The sequence below is a fragment of the Eschrichtius robustus genome, chromosome 13 (genome assembly GCF_028021215.1).
Source record: "Eschrichtius robustus isolate mEscRob2 chromosome 13, mEscRob2.pri, whole genome shotgun sequence".
Taxonomy (NCBI): domain Eukaryota; kingdom Metazoa; phylum Chordata; class Mammalia; order Artiodactyla; family Eschrichtiidae; genus Eschrichtius; species Eschrichtius robustus.
The window spans coordinates 6,983,033-7,000,140 of NC_090836.1; the positions used below are offsets into that span (position 1 = coordinate 6,983,033).

General features: G+C 44.8%; 1 protein-coding gene across 2 annotated transcripts; it reads left to right on the plus strand.

Moving 5' to 3' along the window:
- The first annotated feature begins 7,479 nt into the window (after window positions 1-7,479).
- Window positions 7,480-16,904, plus strand: C1S (complement C1s). Of its 2 annotated transcripts, none has more exons than XM_068559999.1 (12): window positions 7,480-7,710; window positions 8,579-8,736; window positions 8,973-9,180; window positions 9,378-9,555; window positions 10,418-10,543; window positions 11,370-11,569; window positions 11,762-11,915; window positions 12,421-12,536; window positions 12,944-13,022; window positions 13,553-13,681; window positions 14,233-14,307; window positions 15,677-16,904. In XM_068559999.1, the coding sequence occupies exons 2-12, from the start codon at window positions 8,714-8,716 to the stop codon at window positions 16,474-16,476; spliced, it is 2,088 nt and encodes a 695-aa protein (XP_068416100.1). In that variant the 5' UTR covers window positions 7,480-7,710; window positions 8,579-8,713; the 3' UTR covers window positions 16,477-16,904. The 2 variants fall into 2 exon arrangements, with proteins under 2 accessions (XP_068416100.1, XP_068416099.1); XM_068559998.1 differs by having other exon boundaries at window positions 8,658-8,736.
- Window positions 16,905-17,108: the final 204 nt, after the last annotated feature.

Below are 17,108 nucleotides of genomic sequence, written 5' to 3' on the forward strand. Positions count from 1 at the left end.
AAGGGTGCTGGGAAAACTGGACAGCAACATGGAAAAAAAATGAATTTAGAACATTCTTTAACACCACACACAAAAATAAACTTAAAATGGATTAAAGACCTAAATGTTAGACTGGATACTATAAAACTCTTAGAGGAAAACATAGGCAGAACACTCTTTGACATAAATCTCAGCAATATCTTTTTTGATCCGTCTCCTAGAGCAATGGAAATAAAAACAAAAATAAACAAATGGGACCTAATTAAACTCAAAAACTTTTTGCAGAGCAAAGGAAACCATAGACAAAATGAAAAGACAGCACACAAAATGGGAGAAAATATTTGCAAATGATGCCACTGACAAGGGATTAGTCTCCAAAATTTACAAACAGCTCATGCGGCTCAGTATAAAAAAAACACAAATGACCCAATCAAAAAATTGGCAGAAGACCTCAGCAGACATTTCTCCAAAGAAGACATACAGATGGCCAAGAGGCACATGAAAAGATGCTCAACATCACTATTAGAGAAATGCAAATCAAAACTACAATGAGGTATCACCTCACACCAGTCAGAATGGCCATCATCAAAAAATCTACAAACAGGGAATTCCCTGGCAGTCCAGTGGTTAAGACTCGGCGTTTCCACTGAAGGGGGCACCGGTTCGATCACTGGTCAGGTAACTAAGATCCCACATGCCACGTGGTGTGGCAAAAAAAAAAAAAAAATCTACAAACAATAAATGCTGGAGAGGATGTAGAGAAAAGGGAACCCTCCTACGTTATTGGTGGGAATGTAAATTGGTACAGCCACTATGGAGAACAGTATAGAAGTTCCCTAAAAAACTAAAAATAGAGCTACCATATGATCCAGGAATCCCACTCCTGGGCATATATCTGGAGAAAAACATGGTTTGAAAAGATACATGCACCCCAATGTTCATTGCAGCGCTGTTTACAATAGCCAAGACATGGAAGCAACGTAAATGTCCCTCAACAGGTGAATGGATAAAGATGTGGTACATATATACAATGGAATATTACTCAGCCATTAAAACGAATGAAATAATGCCATTTGCAGCAACATGGATGGATCTGGAGATTATCATACTAAGTGAAGTAAGTCAGACAGAGAAAGACAAATATCATATGATATCACTTATATGTGGAATCTAAAAAAAAAACTGTTACAAATGAACTTACCTACAAAACAGAAACAGACTAGTAGACTTAGAGAACAATTTATGGTGTCCAGAGGGGGAAGGGTGGGGAGGAGGAATAGATTGGGAGTTTGGGATTGACATGTACACACTGCTATATTTAAAATAGATAACCCACAAGGACCTACTGTATAGCACAGGGAACTTTGCTCAATATTCTGTAACAACCTAAACGGGGAAAGAATTTGGATACATGTATATATATAACTGAATCACTTTTCTGTACACCTGAAACTAACACAACATTGTTAATCAACTATACTCCAATATAAAATAAAAATTAAAAAAAAAAAACCACTACAACTATTACCATAGGAATTTCACACAATTTTCTTGTCTTCCTATTACTAGAAAATTCCTTGAGGGCACTGGGGCTTCTTATTTGTGTTTGGATATAGCTACATTTTTTTTTTTAAATGATTTTTCTACATCAAAGAAGTACATCAATGAACTATCACTTTTTAGTTTTACTGAACAATACATGAATTGGTATTTTGGCAAGTGTGGCTTCTATTTAGAATCTTTGACAACAGGGTGGGATTCTCCTCCTTAATCCTGATATTTCCTTCTAGAAACACCTCCGGCAGGGAAGCTGAGTTTTGCAAGTGCTGCAGGGCACTACGGAGATTCCAGCTTTAAGTTGTGAGTGCCTGGTTAAGGTAGAGAGTGCTAAACTGGCAAATTCCATTCTTCATTCAGGGCCAGGGAGGAAATTGGAAAGTCTGACCTTGAATTCGAGTGGCTTGTTCAAAGGTCTGAGAGTGGAAAATTCTCAAAAAGTTACTAGGTTGGTTTCAAGGTGATATACTTATTGTAGGTAAGCTTGCTGGCATTGTCTGTGCCCCAGAGTCACCCTAATTTGTTATTGAAATTAGATTTATTTATTCTAGTTATTTATTTTTGGCTGCGTTGGGTCTTAGTTGCTGCAGGTGGGCTTAGTTTCTCCGCGGCATGTGGGATCTTAGTTCCGCGACCAGGGGTCAAACCCGTGTTCCCTGCATTGCAAGCCAGGTTCTTAACCACTGGACCACCAGGGAAGTCCCCTTTATTTGTCTTAAAGAGAGAATTTTGACCTCCATTTGCTGCTTTTGTCTTATTTCTCAGTTTCTCTAGAACTTGGAATGCGAAGAGGGATGCTATGTTATCCAGCCCCTTCAGAGACCCTAATGCTGTGAATAGAATAGTTATGACTTTCAGTTACACTAGGGATTATTTTCTAAAATGTCTTATTCATATTTATGTACATATGTGTTAATTATATTTAATAGTAACATGTACAGGTCTAATTTCTGGTTTGTGTATCAGCATTATCACACAGGCTGGGGTGCAGACAACCCTGAGGGTGACAATAAGCACCAGCGTTTTTATGAATCCTCATGGTACCGGGAAGATTATGCCACATGACCCCTGCTTTTCCAAGGCTGTCACTGTAAGTGGTCTTGGCTTGAGTCCTTGTTGAACTGGGGAAGGGGGCGGGGCCCAGAGTTGACATCACATGTGTGATTTGTTGTCTCCTTGAGAGTTAGAGAGAGAAAAAAATGTTTCAGTTGCATGGCAAAATTGAAAAAGAGAAGACTAAACACATGTGTGGGTAGGAGAGAGTCATCAACTTTTCTGGCAAGTGTTGAGTTCAGAAGGAAAGGGAAAAGGAAAAGGGACCCTGGACAATTTGGTAAGGTGCTCGTTTCCTTCTCCCTGTGTACTGAAGCATGCTCTGAAGCTTTTGTGGAAGATGATGCTGGTACTCTGCTGTTGGTGTTTGGAGATGCAGTTATTGTTGTTTATTTAAGGGCTTGCTGAGTGCTGGATATATGCTGAATGCCTAGCATACATGATCTCATTTAATCATGGCTACAACAGGCCCTGACAATGATAGCTTTGTCTGAGGTAGGTGATACTGTTCCCATTTTACACATGATGAAGCTCAGAGAGGTTAAATAACTTTTCAAAAGTCACACAGTTACAAGCAGCTAGTAAATGGTCTGAACTCATTGGTGCACTCATGTAGTCATTCATTTCTCAGGTACTCACTGAGCATCGTTCATTTTTAAAAATTTATTTTATTGAAGTATAGTTGATTTACAATGTTGTATTAATTTTTAAAAATAAATTAATTTATCTTATTTATTTTTATTTTTGGCTGCGTTGCGTCTTCATTGCTGTGCGTGGGCTTTCTCTGGTTGCGGCGAGTGGGGGCTGCTCTTTGTTGCGGTGCGCAGGCTTCTCATTGCAGTGGCTTCTCTTGTTGCGGAGCACGGGCTCTAGGCTCGTGGGTCTCAGTAGTTGTGGCACACGGGCTCAGTAGTTGTGGCACGTGGACTCCAGAGCGCAGGCTCAGTAGCTGTGGCGCGCGGGCCTAGTTGCTCCACGGCATGTGGGATCCTCCTGGGCCAGGGCTCGAACCTGTGTCCCCTGCATTGGCAGGCGGATTCTTAACCACTGCACCACCAGGGAAGCCCTGTTGTGTTAATTTCTGATGTACAGCACAGGGATTCAGTTATACACATATATACATTCTTTTTCATAGTCTTTTCCGTTATACTTTATGACAGGATATTGAATATAGTTCCTTTTGCTGTATAATAGGACCTTGTTGTTTTCCCATTGAGCATTGCTCTTAATTGCAAGAAACAGAAACCAACTCTGGTAGATTTTAGCAGAAGAAGAATTTATTTTAGTTTATTTTAACAAAATTTATTTATTGATTTTTGGCTGTGTTGGATCTTCGTTGCTGCGTGTGAGTTTTCTCTAGTTGCGGTGAGTGGGGGCTACTCTTCGTTCTGGTGAGCGGGCTTCTCATTGCGGTGGCTTCTCTTGTTGTGGAGCACAGGCTCTAGGCGCGCAGGCTTCAGTAATTGTGACATGCAGGCTCACTAGTTGTGGCACATGGGCTTAGTTGCTCCGCGGCATGTGGGATCTTCCCGCACCAGGGCTCGAACCCACGTCCCCTGCATTGGCAGGCGGATTCTTAACCACTGCGCCACCAGAGAAGCCCAGAAGAAGAATTTATTAAAGGGATCCTAGATTGCTCGAAGAAATGCCAGGAGTGCTGAGAGACAAGTGTGGATGCTTCGCAGGAGGAACAAAGGTCAGAATATGGCTGCCTCTGCTGCCACTGCCTCTGCCGTGTCCTGGACACTTCAGCTTGTGATGCTCATCCGTTGGGGCTGGATGCTGGGTGCTGCTTGCGAGCCCCAGCTCCTCCTCCATCTCGGGGCCGCTACCGTAATCCCTGCTTCTTGGTATCACTGCTTCTGGATTCAAAGTCTAGGCAGTGCCTCTGATGAATGGAGCATGAGTGTACGGGTTGCTCCAGAGCTGCTAGACTGGTGAGGGACATGCTTCCTGCACTTGCGTCTCCTCTCCTGGGAGGTGGGCTCTGTTCCCAAGACTCACGATGAGAAACTCCCCAAATGTGGTAAAGACGTTCAGATGCAAGGCAGCCAAAGGAACAACAAATGGTCATCTTTACATCTACTGTAGGAATGATGCAGCTGGACCTGGTGGAGGATACAGAGGTGAATCACACCTAGAACTTGCCTTCAGTGGCCTTATCGACTTGGAATTCTCTTCCTTTCAATGTGTACATTTATTTGGCACCAGAGTTTGCAAAGCCCTCTCACTCTCATTGTTTCGTTAGCGCCTCCCAACGGCTGTGTAAGGTAGACAGAACTGATATTATCTCTATTTTATACTTGAAGAAGCTAAGAAGTTAGGTGATGAGCCAAGGTCCCACTGCTGGTGAGTGGTAGAGCGAGAACTTGGCCTGTCCTCTGATTCCAGTCCCAATGTCAACCAGAGGACGTGATCACAAATATTGTGCTTCGCTGATTCCTAGGCATGTGGTTTTCCCCCACATTTAAAACAAAATTTAATTAATTAATTGATTAATTTTTGGCTGCGTTGGGTCTTCATTGCTGTGAGTGGCCTTTCTCTAGTTGTGGCGAGCGGAGGCTACTCTTTGTTGCGGTGCGCGGGCTTCTCATTGCGGTGGCTTCTCTTGTTGCGGAGCACGGGTTCTAGGTGCACAGGCTTCAGTAGTTGTGGCACATGGGCTCAGCAGTTGTGGCTCACGGGCTCTAGAGCACAGGCTCAGTAGCTGTGGTGCACGGGCTTAGTTGCTCCGTGGCATGTGGGATCTTCCTGGACCAGGGCTCGAACCAGTGTCCCCTGCATTGGCAGGTGGATTCTTAACCACTGTGCCATCAGGGAAGTCCCCACATTTTTATTTTTATGTTAAAAAAACAAGCCTTCTTTATTTATTTTTAACTTTTCATCCCAGAAAATTTCAAATGTACACTAAAGAAAATAATATAATAAACTCCCATTACCTAACACTTCAATAGTTACAAATTATGGCCAGTTTTGTTTCATCTATAATCCCCCCTCACTCCCACCTCCACCCCCAGTATTTTAGAGCAAATAGGCTTCCTTAAAAAATAGGAGTTTTAAACTTGGTGATTACACACGTCACATGTCTATTTCTCTTTTTATCACCTCATCAAGACACTAGATAGAGTATGGCACCGCTTTATGCAAATTTGAAGTAGCACAACAAAAGTTTCAACAAAGTCTCATTTTATTTATTTATTTATTTATTTATTTGCATGTTTACTTTTTAAAAAAATTTTTGGTCTTCATTGTGCACAGCCTTTCTCTAGTTGTGGTGAGCGGGGGCTACTCTTTGTTGTGGTACGTGGGCTTCTCATTGTGCTGCCTTCTCTTGTTGCAGAGCACGGGCTCTAGGCGCGCGGGTTTCAGTAGTTTTGGCACACGGTCTCAGTAGTTGTGGCACACGGGCTTAGTTGCTCCGTGGCATGTGGGATCTTCCTGGACCAGGGCTTGAACCCTTCTTCCCCCTGCATTGGCAGGAAGATTCTTAACCACTGTGCCACCAGGGAAGTCCCTGTGCAATTGTTAACAGCCCAAACAGTGCCATCAAGTGCTGATATTTGTGCTTAAAAACTTGCTCTCATATCAATAACTTTGGAATAGAAGTTAAATGTGATAAATTGTTCTGAAGAAGGCCAAGCTCCGCACAGCCAGTATTGTTTGTTTAGAATAGTTGCCCACATTTCAACACTTCTGAAATCGGATGCATCTTATAATCAATCATATATCATAGTTTAATTGGCAGCTTTAAACATGCCTAGTGGTATGTAAAATAAGGGAGCATCTGCACTTGATGAAGTTGTAGATTTGTTGGAATGCAGTCACTAAGACAGGGGTAGAAAGTGACAAGGGACAGAAGGAGAGCTGGGAGGTCAGGGAAGTCTCTGTGGAGGAGTTGTACACGCCCACCACCCCTTGGTCCCTTACCTGAAGCTCTAAATTCCAAAAGGCTCTGGAAACAAAGTGGGTTTTGTTTGGTACCAAAACTCATTTGGCAGAAAAACCTAATTTGAACTAATGTGAAGTAATTTCTAAATATAATATATAATGATAAATAAATGATAACTTTAGTTATTCTACTCACTGTGAAGATCAACCTGTTTAGCTGCAGAAATATTAATGTTTGATGATGGAGTGTTATCTCAGCCCCTTGCGGGGGGAGGGACAGGAGGAGATGTTACCTAATATTGGGATATTGGGTCTGTATACCGCATTGGCACTGTCTTATTTTTTTTTTATTTTTATTTTTTGGCCGTGTTGCGCGGCTTGTAGGATCTTAGTTCCCCAACCAGGGATCCATCGAACCTGGGCCCCGGGCAGTGAAAGCGCAGAGTCCTAACCACTGGACCGCCAGGGAATTCCCTGCACTGTCTTTTAAAGCGCCATAAAATTCTGAATTTTGAAGCATATCTCGACCCAAGGCTTATGGATAAAGGACTCTGGATTGTATCTGAACTGCAGGTTTATGGGTAGATATCACTTAGATGTGTGAAGATGTGGAGGGGATTTTAGGAAGAGGATAAAGCATCTTCCCCCAGCATCTGGGATCTAGGTATAAGTCGTTATCCAACCATTATGTTTGCTTTAAAGGCAGAGATGACCTGCATTTCTGATAACTCCTCTCCCTTAATTCATGATTCATACGCAGTTGGAGGGCTGGACTTTCTGGGTTTGGCTTTTCCCTGCAGTATTAATGCCCTCCTTTTCCCACAAATCACCTGACTTCCCCGAAAACTCTGTAACACACCCTTTGGCTAAAAAAGAGCATTAGGCAATTGGTGAAATTCCCCAGTCCCTCCTTTCTCCCCCTGTGGCCTGGGATAGAGGAATCTCAGACCTCAGTATGCAGTTCTTGTTTCAAAAGCAGAGGGAGCTCCAAGATCAAGGCTGAGTTCCCCTTTCCCTAAGTCATGGTCTCCCAGCCCGCCTCTTTGTTTGGATCAGGGAATTTCAGACATGCACACTCGGGCAGAGAATCACAGGAACGGAACCAGGACAGGGAGGTGGAGGTTCCTGCACCCAGGCCCTGTGCTGCTCTTCCTGGGAGCCGGCAGGGTTGCCCGGCACGCCCACTGGCAAGAGAGAAGGGACTGACCCACTTGTTCCCATCAGCTTCTGAAGGTAAAAACCTTAAAATCAAAGAGCAGAGCTTTGATGGAGGAAAAAGGAAGGCAGAAAACTTTACATAGGAAGGTTTTGGGCAAAGATGGAGGGCTGGAAAGAGCAGAACTCAGAGGGAGAATATAGACCACTTATTTCTCTTAGGTTGACCCCATCCACCCCCATGTCACCCCACCACCTACCACTGTTTTCAGGGTTAGAAGCATATTTGGCAAGACTTTTCTAAGAACTATGGGGAGATGGCTTGTCTTTTTAGTAAAGGTTAAAAAAAAAAAAAAAAAACAACTGGAAAATTAAGGTAGGAAATTGAGGGAATACCTTTCCTTTCTTTTCATGTTTCTTGTCATTCAGCTGTCCCTTTTCTCCTTCCACATCCAACCCTGTCTCAGACCACTTCTCCCAAGGTCACTGCCTTCCCCTAGGAAAAGAAGCTTATTCCTCCATCAGTGGTCATTGGGAGAAATACATGCAATAATACACAGTCAGAAGAGCTGGTTCGAGGTGATAAGGGGGATCCTTGTCAAAAGAAGAGGGAGACGTATCGTAGGTGGATGGTCATGATGGGGAAAGACTCCTGAAATCCTGAGCGGAAAAGGGGATATTTATTGTTCTGTTAGGGCAGGAGGAAGACTGACCGAGTCGAGGCTGGGGTGGGTGTTGAGTGTGAGGGAGGAGAACAGAGGAAGCAGAAAACTGGGAGAAATTACTCATTATTTTGGAGAAAAACTGGGAGAAGGTCCTGAGAAGCCAGAGGAGAAGGATAAGATGTAGTTTCAGTCTAGAACCAGGGCGAGTGTGAGAGGATGGGTGTCGTCCAGTGATGATTAATGATACGACTCTGTTGAACCTCTGTGTTATTCTTACCAAGGTGACATTGACCCCGTACCACCCAAGCAGGTGCCTGTGTGCTTGTTAGACAAATACAACCAGGTTTGCCACCGCTTTAGGTCCAAAGTCTAGAGGTGCAGAGAGCCAGGACCAAGAGACGAGCTGCTCACCAGGGATGGACAAATTGCCAGAGATGTGGTGAGTGATCACGGGTCTACGGAGATGTATATGGACCCCATTCCCTTCATCTTCTCAAGAAAATGGCTCAGATCTGAAGCCTGGGTTTTGCTTTGACCTAGGCCTGTTTGCTTCATTCCAACCCAAGTTTCTCCTCCATGTGCTGGTGCCCTTCGCCTTTCCCATCCCTTCTCCCTGCACTTGTCCGCTGGCACCTGGGTCACCCACCTCTCCATATGCCTTTTTTATTTTTTCAGGTGCATTGTCCTGTTTTCCCTTTTGGCATGGGTTTATGCTGAGCCTACTATGTACGGGGAGATCCTGTCCCCCAACTATCCTCAGGCATACCCCAATGAGGTAGAGAAGTCTTGGGATATAGAAGTTCCTGAAGGGTACGGGATCCACCTTTACTTTACCCACCTGGACATAGAGCTGTCCGAGAACTGCGCATATGACTCAGTGCAGGTATATTGTAATAAGCACGTAAAGGATGGGGCTGGGGTGGTGGACTGAGAGGAGGCAGGAGGGGGTGCCACCGGCATACAGTGAGCTGGGCTCACATAGTCCTAAGATGGGAAATGGTCCAGTCTCTCTGTCCCTTCTTCTCTGACCTCCATACCAAAATATTACCCTTTCCTAGCTTCTTTTGACTCTTCTCTTAGATAATGTCAGGAGGCCTTGAAGAAGGGAAACTCTGTGGACAGAGGACCGGCAAGAATCCCAACTCCCCAGTGGTGGAAGAGTTCCAAGTCCCATACAATAAACTCCAGGTGATCTTCAAGTCAGACTTCTCCAACGAAGAGCGTTTCACTGGGTTTGCTGCGTACTATGTTGCCGTAGGTAAGGCTCACCCCTCTGTGTGCCTCATTGATCCAACCACATGATTAGAAGCCGGACAAACATTGAGCAATGCAGGGAGTGAGGGTTCTGTTTATAACTCTTATGAAGTGTTGACTGGGCTTGGATCCCTCCATGAATTGCTTTTGTGAAATTCAAATGCATAATCGTATCCTGGTGATGATGATGGTAATGATAAAAAAGAGATAATAAGCAGTAATTTATTGAGAACCACCATGAACTGGGCACTGTGTTAAGAACTTTATCTATATTAATTTAATCTTCACCTCAATTCTTAAACTAGGTGTTATTATCTCTACTTAAAGATAGGGAAAGTAAGGACTAAGGAAGTTAAATAACTTGCCAAGACTCACACAAGGAATGCATGGTATTCAAACCCATTTAACATATGGCAAACAAACTTTCAAATTCTGTGTGCGTCTCCAGCTATCTCCAGGGTAAAATGAAGTCAGGACATCTCACAAAGCCAAAGTATTGTTTAGATTTGACAGAAGTGCCAACATCATATAAAGTAATACATGTACTAATTGTTCCTCCCTGTAGAAGATATTATCAAGTTAAACTTGCAGAGTGTTGTCTCTGGAGCTGAAATGCTGTGTTTGTGAGAAAGGTCCAGAGTCTCTGGCATTGAGAGCTCCACTATAGCTGTGCAATGGTAGAGCGCAACTCTGGAATCATAGTTCACAAGAGTAATATAGAATAATACCATCCTGAAATGTGATTCATCGAATGTCTTCAAGCAACAGACCCTTCCTACTTTTCTTACCCTTGCAGTGTGGGGCTTAACCTCATTCTTCCTTCTAGGTCTCTGTACTTGACCTCAATCTTTCTCTACTCTTTGTAGATGTAAATGAGTGCACGGACTTTGCAGATGCCCCTTGCAGCCACTTCTGCAACAACTTCATTGGTGGTTACTTCTGCTCCTGCCCCCCAGAATACTTCCTCCATGATGATATGAAGAATTGCGGAGGTGAGCTTGGCATCAAGAAGGGTGTGTGTTCCCTGGAATTTGGAATGGCTTGAGGCTTCAGTAGGGGGCTTGTCTACCCTTTGATTTTGATTAGCCTCAGCCTTGTCTTGGCATCTATTTTTATTTTTTATTTTTTAATAGTTTACAAGCTGATTTCTTTCTTTCTTTCCTTTTTAAAATAAATTTATTTACTTATTTATTTTTAGCTGCATTGGGTCTTTGCTGCTCCACTCAGGCTTTCTCTAGTTGTGGTGAGCAAGGGCTACTCTTCTTCATTGCACTGCGCGGGCTTCTCATTGCGGTGGCTTCTCCTGTTGCGGAGCACGGGCTCTAGGCACACAGGCTCAGTAGTTGTAGCACACAGGCTTAGTTGCTCTGTGGCATGTGGGATCTTCCTGGACCACGGCCCGAACCCGTGTCCCCTGCATTGGCAGGTGGATTCTTAAGCACTGCGCCACCAGGGAAGTCTGACATCTAGTTTTAGTTACCCATAAACTGAAGGGGAGCTACAAGAGTGGAGGAAGACAAACCTACAGGGTCAAGTTAATTAATTGGAGAAGAGAGATAGGTGCCTGTGAAGAGTCAACCTGGGGCTCTCCATAACCATGAAAGGCTCTATCATCAGCAATGTGATAGAAACCTAATAGGTATTGGGTATCTCTGCTGATATGTATTGGGTATGAAATTGTGGCATGTGGGCTTCAATCAATCAATGTGACAGTCAATCAATGTGAACTGTCAATTCATGAGAAGTATCATAGAAAAAGGCAGGGACTCCTTTGCTTGACCCTATATTTGATGCTCCTTTTCTCTTTTTCTCCCTTAGTCAACTGCAGTGGGAATGTATTCACCACACTGATTGGGGAGCTCACAAGTCCCAATTATCCCAGTTTATACCCAGAGAACTCAAGGTGTGACTATCAGATCCTGTTGGAGGAGGGGTTCCAAGTGGTGGTGACTATGCAGAGAGAAGATTTTGATGTGGAACCAGCTGATTCTGCAGGCCACTGCGCTGACAGTTTACTTGTGCGTGATGGATGATGAATTTTTCTCCCAACTCACACAGAGAGATTTCTCCTTGAAGAGAAGTTATATAGCTTTCTGCCCCTTCTTTTCTTTTTTTCCCCTCCTTATTTTATTTTACTTTTATCCCTTCCATTTTGCCTTTTTCTTTCAGTTTTTTCTCTCTTCTGATTTCATCATTTTGTTTCTCTTCAGTTTGTTGCAGGAAACCAGCAATTTGGTCCTTACTGTGGTAATGGATTCCCTGGGCCACGAACTATTGAAACCAAGAGTAATGCTCTCAATATCATCTTCCAAACTGATGAAACAGAGCAAAAAAAGGGATGGAAATTTCGTTACCATGGAGATCGTGAGTAACTTAGAAGTTGCTCTTTGGTTGGTGGTACCAAAGTCCTTGCACAATGTAAAATCAAAACAGGTAGATTGTTGTATGGATAGGTATCCTGAGAATACTCCACTTCCTCAGCAGGATCTAAACCTGTCAGTAGTTGCTAGAAATGCCTCAACTTCTAGGAATCTTTCAACTGGACTTGTGAATGCAGACAGCTTAGGGGTGGTTCATTTGTAATGCCATATTAATTAATTAATAATTTTTTTCGCCACACCATGTGGCTTGCGGGATCTTAGTTCCCCAACCAGGGATAGAACAGGTGCCCTCGGCAGTGAAAGTGCCAAGTTTTAACCACTGGACTGCCAGGGCATTCCCTGTCATATTATTTTAGACACCTCTGTATTGGGATGCTGGGCGTCAGGATTGAGGATGACTGAACAACTGTAGAAAGTGTGAGAATGATGTAAGTATCATAGAGATTCTCCAACTATTTGGTAAAAAGTTTTTTCCTATCCTTTCCAAGCAATCCCTTGTCCTAAAGAAGTCACTGCCAATTCTTTTTGGGAGCCTGATAGAGCAAAATATGTGTTCAAAGATGTGGTGAAGATAACCTGTGTGGATGGGTTTGAAGTTGTACAGGTAAAACACTGTTAGAGTCTTCTCTTTAGTCCCTAGGTCAGGATGAGTGTACTGGAATTGTCTAATCGTTTACCGAGCGTTCTTGTTCCAGCAAGGTCTAACACCTTCTCCATAAAGAGAACCGCTCAGGATCTTTAGTCTTTCCTTGTCAATCATGAAGATCCTTGGACAGCTTGACATTCCCTTTTTGGCTTTGGTCTTCCTGGGGCAGGGGGACTGATAGGCTGGGACAAAGTTGTCTTTTAGCCCCAACTCCTGGGTACTTTGGGTCATTCTGCTACGATGTCCCCAAGCTTCTTGTGGTGAGGACTCCTCATTGATCCAGGGCCAGAGATCGATTCCATTTCTGGATTTTGATTCCCTAAATCTCTCCTTATAAATTAATGGAGATGTTTATTATTGTCCAGGGAAGTGTTGGCTCGACATCTTTCTATTCTACTTGCCAAAGCAATGGAAAGTGGAGTAATTCCAAACTGCGGTGTCAACGTATGTACCTCTTTAAAATGGGACTCTTTTTTTTTTTTTCCTCCCAAAGGAAATGGAAAGATTAGTGCATTAAGATACAAATGCATGGTTTCCTCTTAGGCTTGTGAGAGAGTAGATTGGGTTTTTGAAGGGAAGTCAGTCATGGAGTCCCAGCCCTGATCTGATCCCAGGCCAGCCAGACTAGCAGGTTTCTTCCAAAGAAAGAGGCTATGAGATTGGTAGAGTTAATAGCATTATATGGGTCCATTCCTTCAGAGGCCTCACCAACCACTGAGAACCAGGTTCATCCTTGTAGCTTTCAAGGGGCTATCAGACCTGGCAGGACTCAGTGGGCTAGGGTGTTGAGGGATGCCAGTTGGAGACCATGGCCACAGAGAGGCTGACATGGGGGGATTCATCCCAGGTGTGCTTATGGATGTGGGGAGTGGGGAAGGAGTGAGGAACACGGCTGGGAGGATGGACTGGCCCAGTGACTCCTCCTGGGAGGAAGTGGCCATCCTGACCATCTCTCTCCTGCCTTCCTCTTGTAGCCGTGGACTGTGGCGCTCCTGAACCCATTCAGCATGGTAGAGTCGAAGATCCGGAAAATACTCTATTTGGTTCTGTCACTCGCTACACTTGTGAGAAGCCATATTACTACATGGAAAATGAAAGAAGCGGTAGGTTTCTTTGACTAAAGAAAAGAGAAGGAAAGAATGAGAGTGTTGGAGGGTGAATCACACAGTCTTCCAGGGTTGGGTGCTCCCTGCGGTGGAAGCACGAAGTCCTAACCACTGAGCCACCAGGGAAGTCCCCTGACCAACTATTTAATGTAGAATAGGAGTAATGATTCCAGCTTCAAGTCACTATTCTATGACGCCTGACTTTCTCGATGGAGAGGCCTTGGTGGCGCTGGATGAAGGTCTGGATGGCTCACAATATGTCCCACTTCATTGCTTTTAATTTAATTTATTTTCCCACTTGACGCACTTTCCCAGCCTCTACCATAACCCTCTTCCTTCTGCTTTGGAGACTGTTCCTTCCCCTCCCTTGGCAGGATAGGGGCCAGAGGGATTGTTTGGAGGATGTTCTCAAGATTCTTTTCTAGTTGGTTTGATCTGATCGCCTCCTCAAATCCCAGAGGTGCTAAGGCTCTGAACGAAAACGGGGGGGGGACGGACTCCAGAAGATGTGATGGTGAGTGTGTCCCCTGTCCCTTGTGCTGTTCCAGAGGAGTATCGCTGCGTTGGCAACGGGAGCTGGGTGAATGAGCTGCTGGGCGCAGAGCTGCCAAAATGTGTTCCAGGTAATCAGGGCCCAGGTTTGGGTAGAGAGCACGGCCACAGGAGTGGTTGCATGGGTCTCACCTTCTAAAAGTAGCTGTAATCTTCTTGGGAAGGGACCTGACAGTCTGGGCTGCCAGAGTCTAGCTCAGTCAGGTGGAGACAAAGCTGGGCCGTGGACCTGCCAGGGCCTTGGGGAATTCATCAACCACACTGTCAGGCCGATGGACGGGAAAGAGAAAAGTCAGCCTGTGACAATTGGTGTCAGAGTCTGGGCCAGTTAGGTTTGGTAATGTAGATGTAGTAAGGTCGTCTAGGATTGCTAAAAACAGGGCCTGAAATAAGAGAGTGAGGAATCAACACTCAGAAACAAGACTACTCGAAGAGCCTAGTTATTATATTAAAAGTCTATCTGGTAACAAGATATAGAGGAATAAAAGAAATAAGGGGTTGCATAGAGATCAGAGTTGAGTAGAAGAAGGCTCCCAGGCAAAGCCAGAATAATAATAATCATCCTTTTAGTAACAACAGTGTGATTGAGAGCTAGGTACCGAGCTAGCTCTCAATCAAATAATCAAATGCAATCAAACAATTGCATTTATTATCTCATTCAGTTAAGTCTTTGCAACAGCGCTCTGGGGTAGGTGTTATCGGTCCCGTTTTACAGTTGAGGGAATTCAGTGCAAGTTCACAGAGTTAGGAAGGGGCATGGGTAGGCTTTGAACCCTGGTCTGTCTGTTATGCTCAACTCAGAGTGCATTCAGGCTGACTAGTGAGGGATTTAGGAAAGCCCACTTTATCTGAAATAAAATTCCGTTTTAGTTATATTCGGCAATGGCAAAGCAATCAAACCTTGATCCAGTCAATGGGGGATGAGATGAAAGATGGAAAAAGAGAACCCTCCACGGGTTACTAGGAGGGACTCAGCTGCAATTAGGACTTGAGAAAAGAAGGTGATAAGCGTTTGATCTGGGCATCAGAGGAAGGTAGAATGCTCGCCTCCCCTACCACTTATATGAGGACAGGGTTGCCCAGCTCTGGCTCCCAGCTGGGCCCCCGGCCCCATGTGCCGAGCCTGGGGTGAAGTGTCCTCCCCACACTGTGAGTTAAGCCGTCCATAGTGTGAGGCTCGTTTGGGTTCAGTAATTGGCACACGGCCTCAGTTTAAACCAGTCTTTCCCACAAGCCTGCTTTTGGCACTGGCAAAGTGGGATGTTTGTTTGGTCCTTAGGTAAGTTCAGGATGAGTCAGGCACTGAGATGGTTGACCAAATATTTGGCTATGTTGTGCTGAGAACGCTGAGGTCCAGCAGGTGTTTGAGTGGTTGTAGGATTTGCAGGGGGCCAGCAATCTACCCTGCTCCCTTCCCACCTTGTTCTTGTTCCTCCCTAGTCTGTGGCGTCCCTGGTGAGCCCTTTACAGAAAAACAGAGGATATTTGGAGGCTCCATGGCAAAGATTGAAAGTTTCCCCTGGCAAGTCTTCTTCTCGAACCCCCGGGCCGGCGGGGCTCTCATTGACGAGCACTGGGTGCTGACAGCTGCCCACACCGTGGAGGGAAACCGTGACCCAGTGATGTACGTTGGATCCACCTCAGTGGTCACCTCGCAACTGGCAAATGCCCAGATGCTCACTGCTGAGAAAGTGTTTATTCATCCCGGTTGGAAGGTCCTGGATGCCTCGGAAATACGGAAGAATTTTGACAATGACATTGCCCTGGTGCGGCTGCAAGACCCAGTGAAAATGGGACCCACTGTCTCCCCTATCTGCCTGCCAGGCACTTCCTCAGAATACAACCCCTCAGTGGGAGATCTGGGGCTGATCTCAGGCTGGGGCCGAACAAATACCAAAGATCATGTTATTAAGCTCAGAGGGGCAAAGTTACCCATTGCTCCCTTAGCAAAGTGCCGGGAGGTGAAGGGGCTAAATCCCAGAATAGATATAAATTCCTTTGTTTTCACTGAGAACATGATCTGTGCTGGAGGTGAGAAGGGTGTCGATAGCTGTGAAGGGGACAGCGGTGGGGCCTTTGCTCTACAGGTCCCTAATGAAGAGAACCCCAAATTCTATGTCGCTGGCTTGGTGTCCTGGGGCCCCCAGTGTGGTACCTATGGGATCTACACTCGCGTCAAGAACTACATTGACTGGATCATGAAGACGATGCAGGAAAATAGCGCCCCCAGTGTAGGCTAACCATACAGGTCCCACCAGCCTCTCTAAGGGCTGTGACCCACCTGTTGCTTTCTGTTCCTCACAATAATCCCATTATTTCACCATGACTGAGAGAAGACGTGGGAGTATGATTTAACTAGAACTTGATTGTTGGGATACCTGGTTGGAGGAGGGGTTTGATCATGTCGTTGTGTTGGTCATTCAGTGTAGTTGGAATTCCTGGGGTCCTCTGCCCTGAATCTGTCCTGTGGACAACAATGTGGGAAGGGACGCTTACCTTGTACTCTTCCACCGGGAGCCCTCTTTCCTGATGATTGCCTCCTGTTCCAGTTCTGACTCTGAAATTCATTGTGGGGCACACCCTTGATTTTTGTTTCCCCTTTACCTGTTTGCAGTTTATCATTATCAGTGTCTACTATCTACTGGTAATAAAGCATGTTTATAACCCAGTTCTGGCTGACTTGTCTTATTCCACATCAAGACTTCAGCACCATAGAAAGGGAGTGGGATGGGCTGCTGTGTCCTGGAAACTCGGGCCCCTAGCAGCTAATATTTAATTGTCATGAAAACAGGGAATTCAGTTTCTGTCCTCTCTTCCAATTGACATTTACTGAGTATTGTGGATTAGCATAACGTCAACACAAGGTACCGTG

What these genes read in the sequence shown, in the direction of transcription:
- C1S (XM_068559998.1), top strand. Translation starts at nt 7,500, where the DNA reads ATGGTCTCCCAGCCCGCCTCTTTGTTTGGATCAGGGAATTTCAGACAT. An exon ending in TGATATGAAGAATTGCGGAG is followed by an intron (nt 10,544 to 11,369) that starts GTGAGCTTGGCA and finishes TTTCTCCCTTAG; the next exon opens with TCAACTGCAGTGGGAATGTA. An exon ending in ATGGGTTTGAAGTTGTACAG is followed by an intron (nt 12,537 to 12,943) that starts GTAAAACACTGT and finishes ATTATTGTCCAG; the next exon opens with GGAAGTGTTGGCTCGACATC.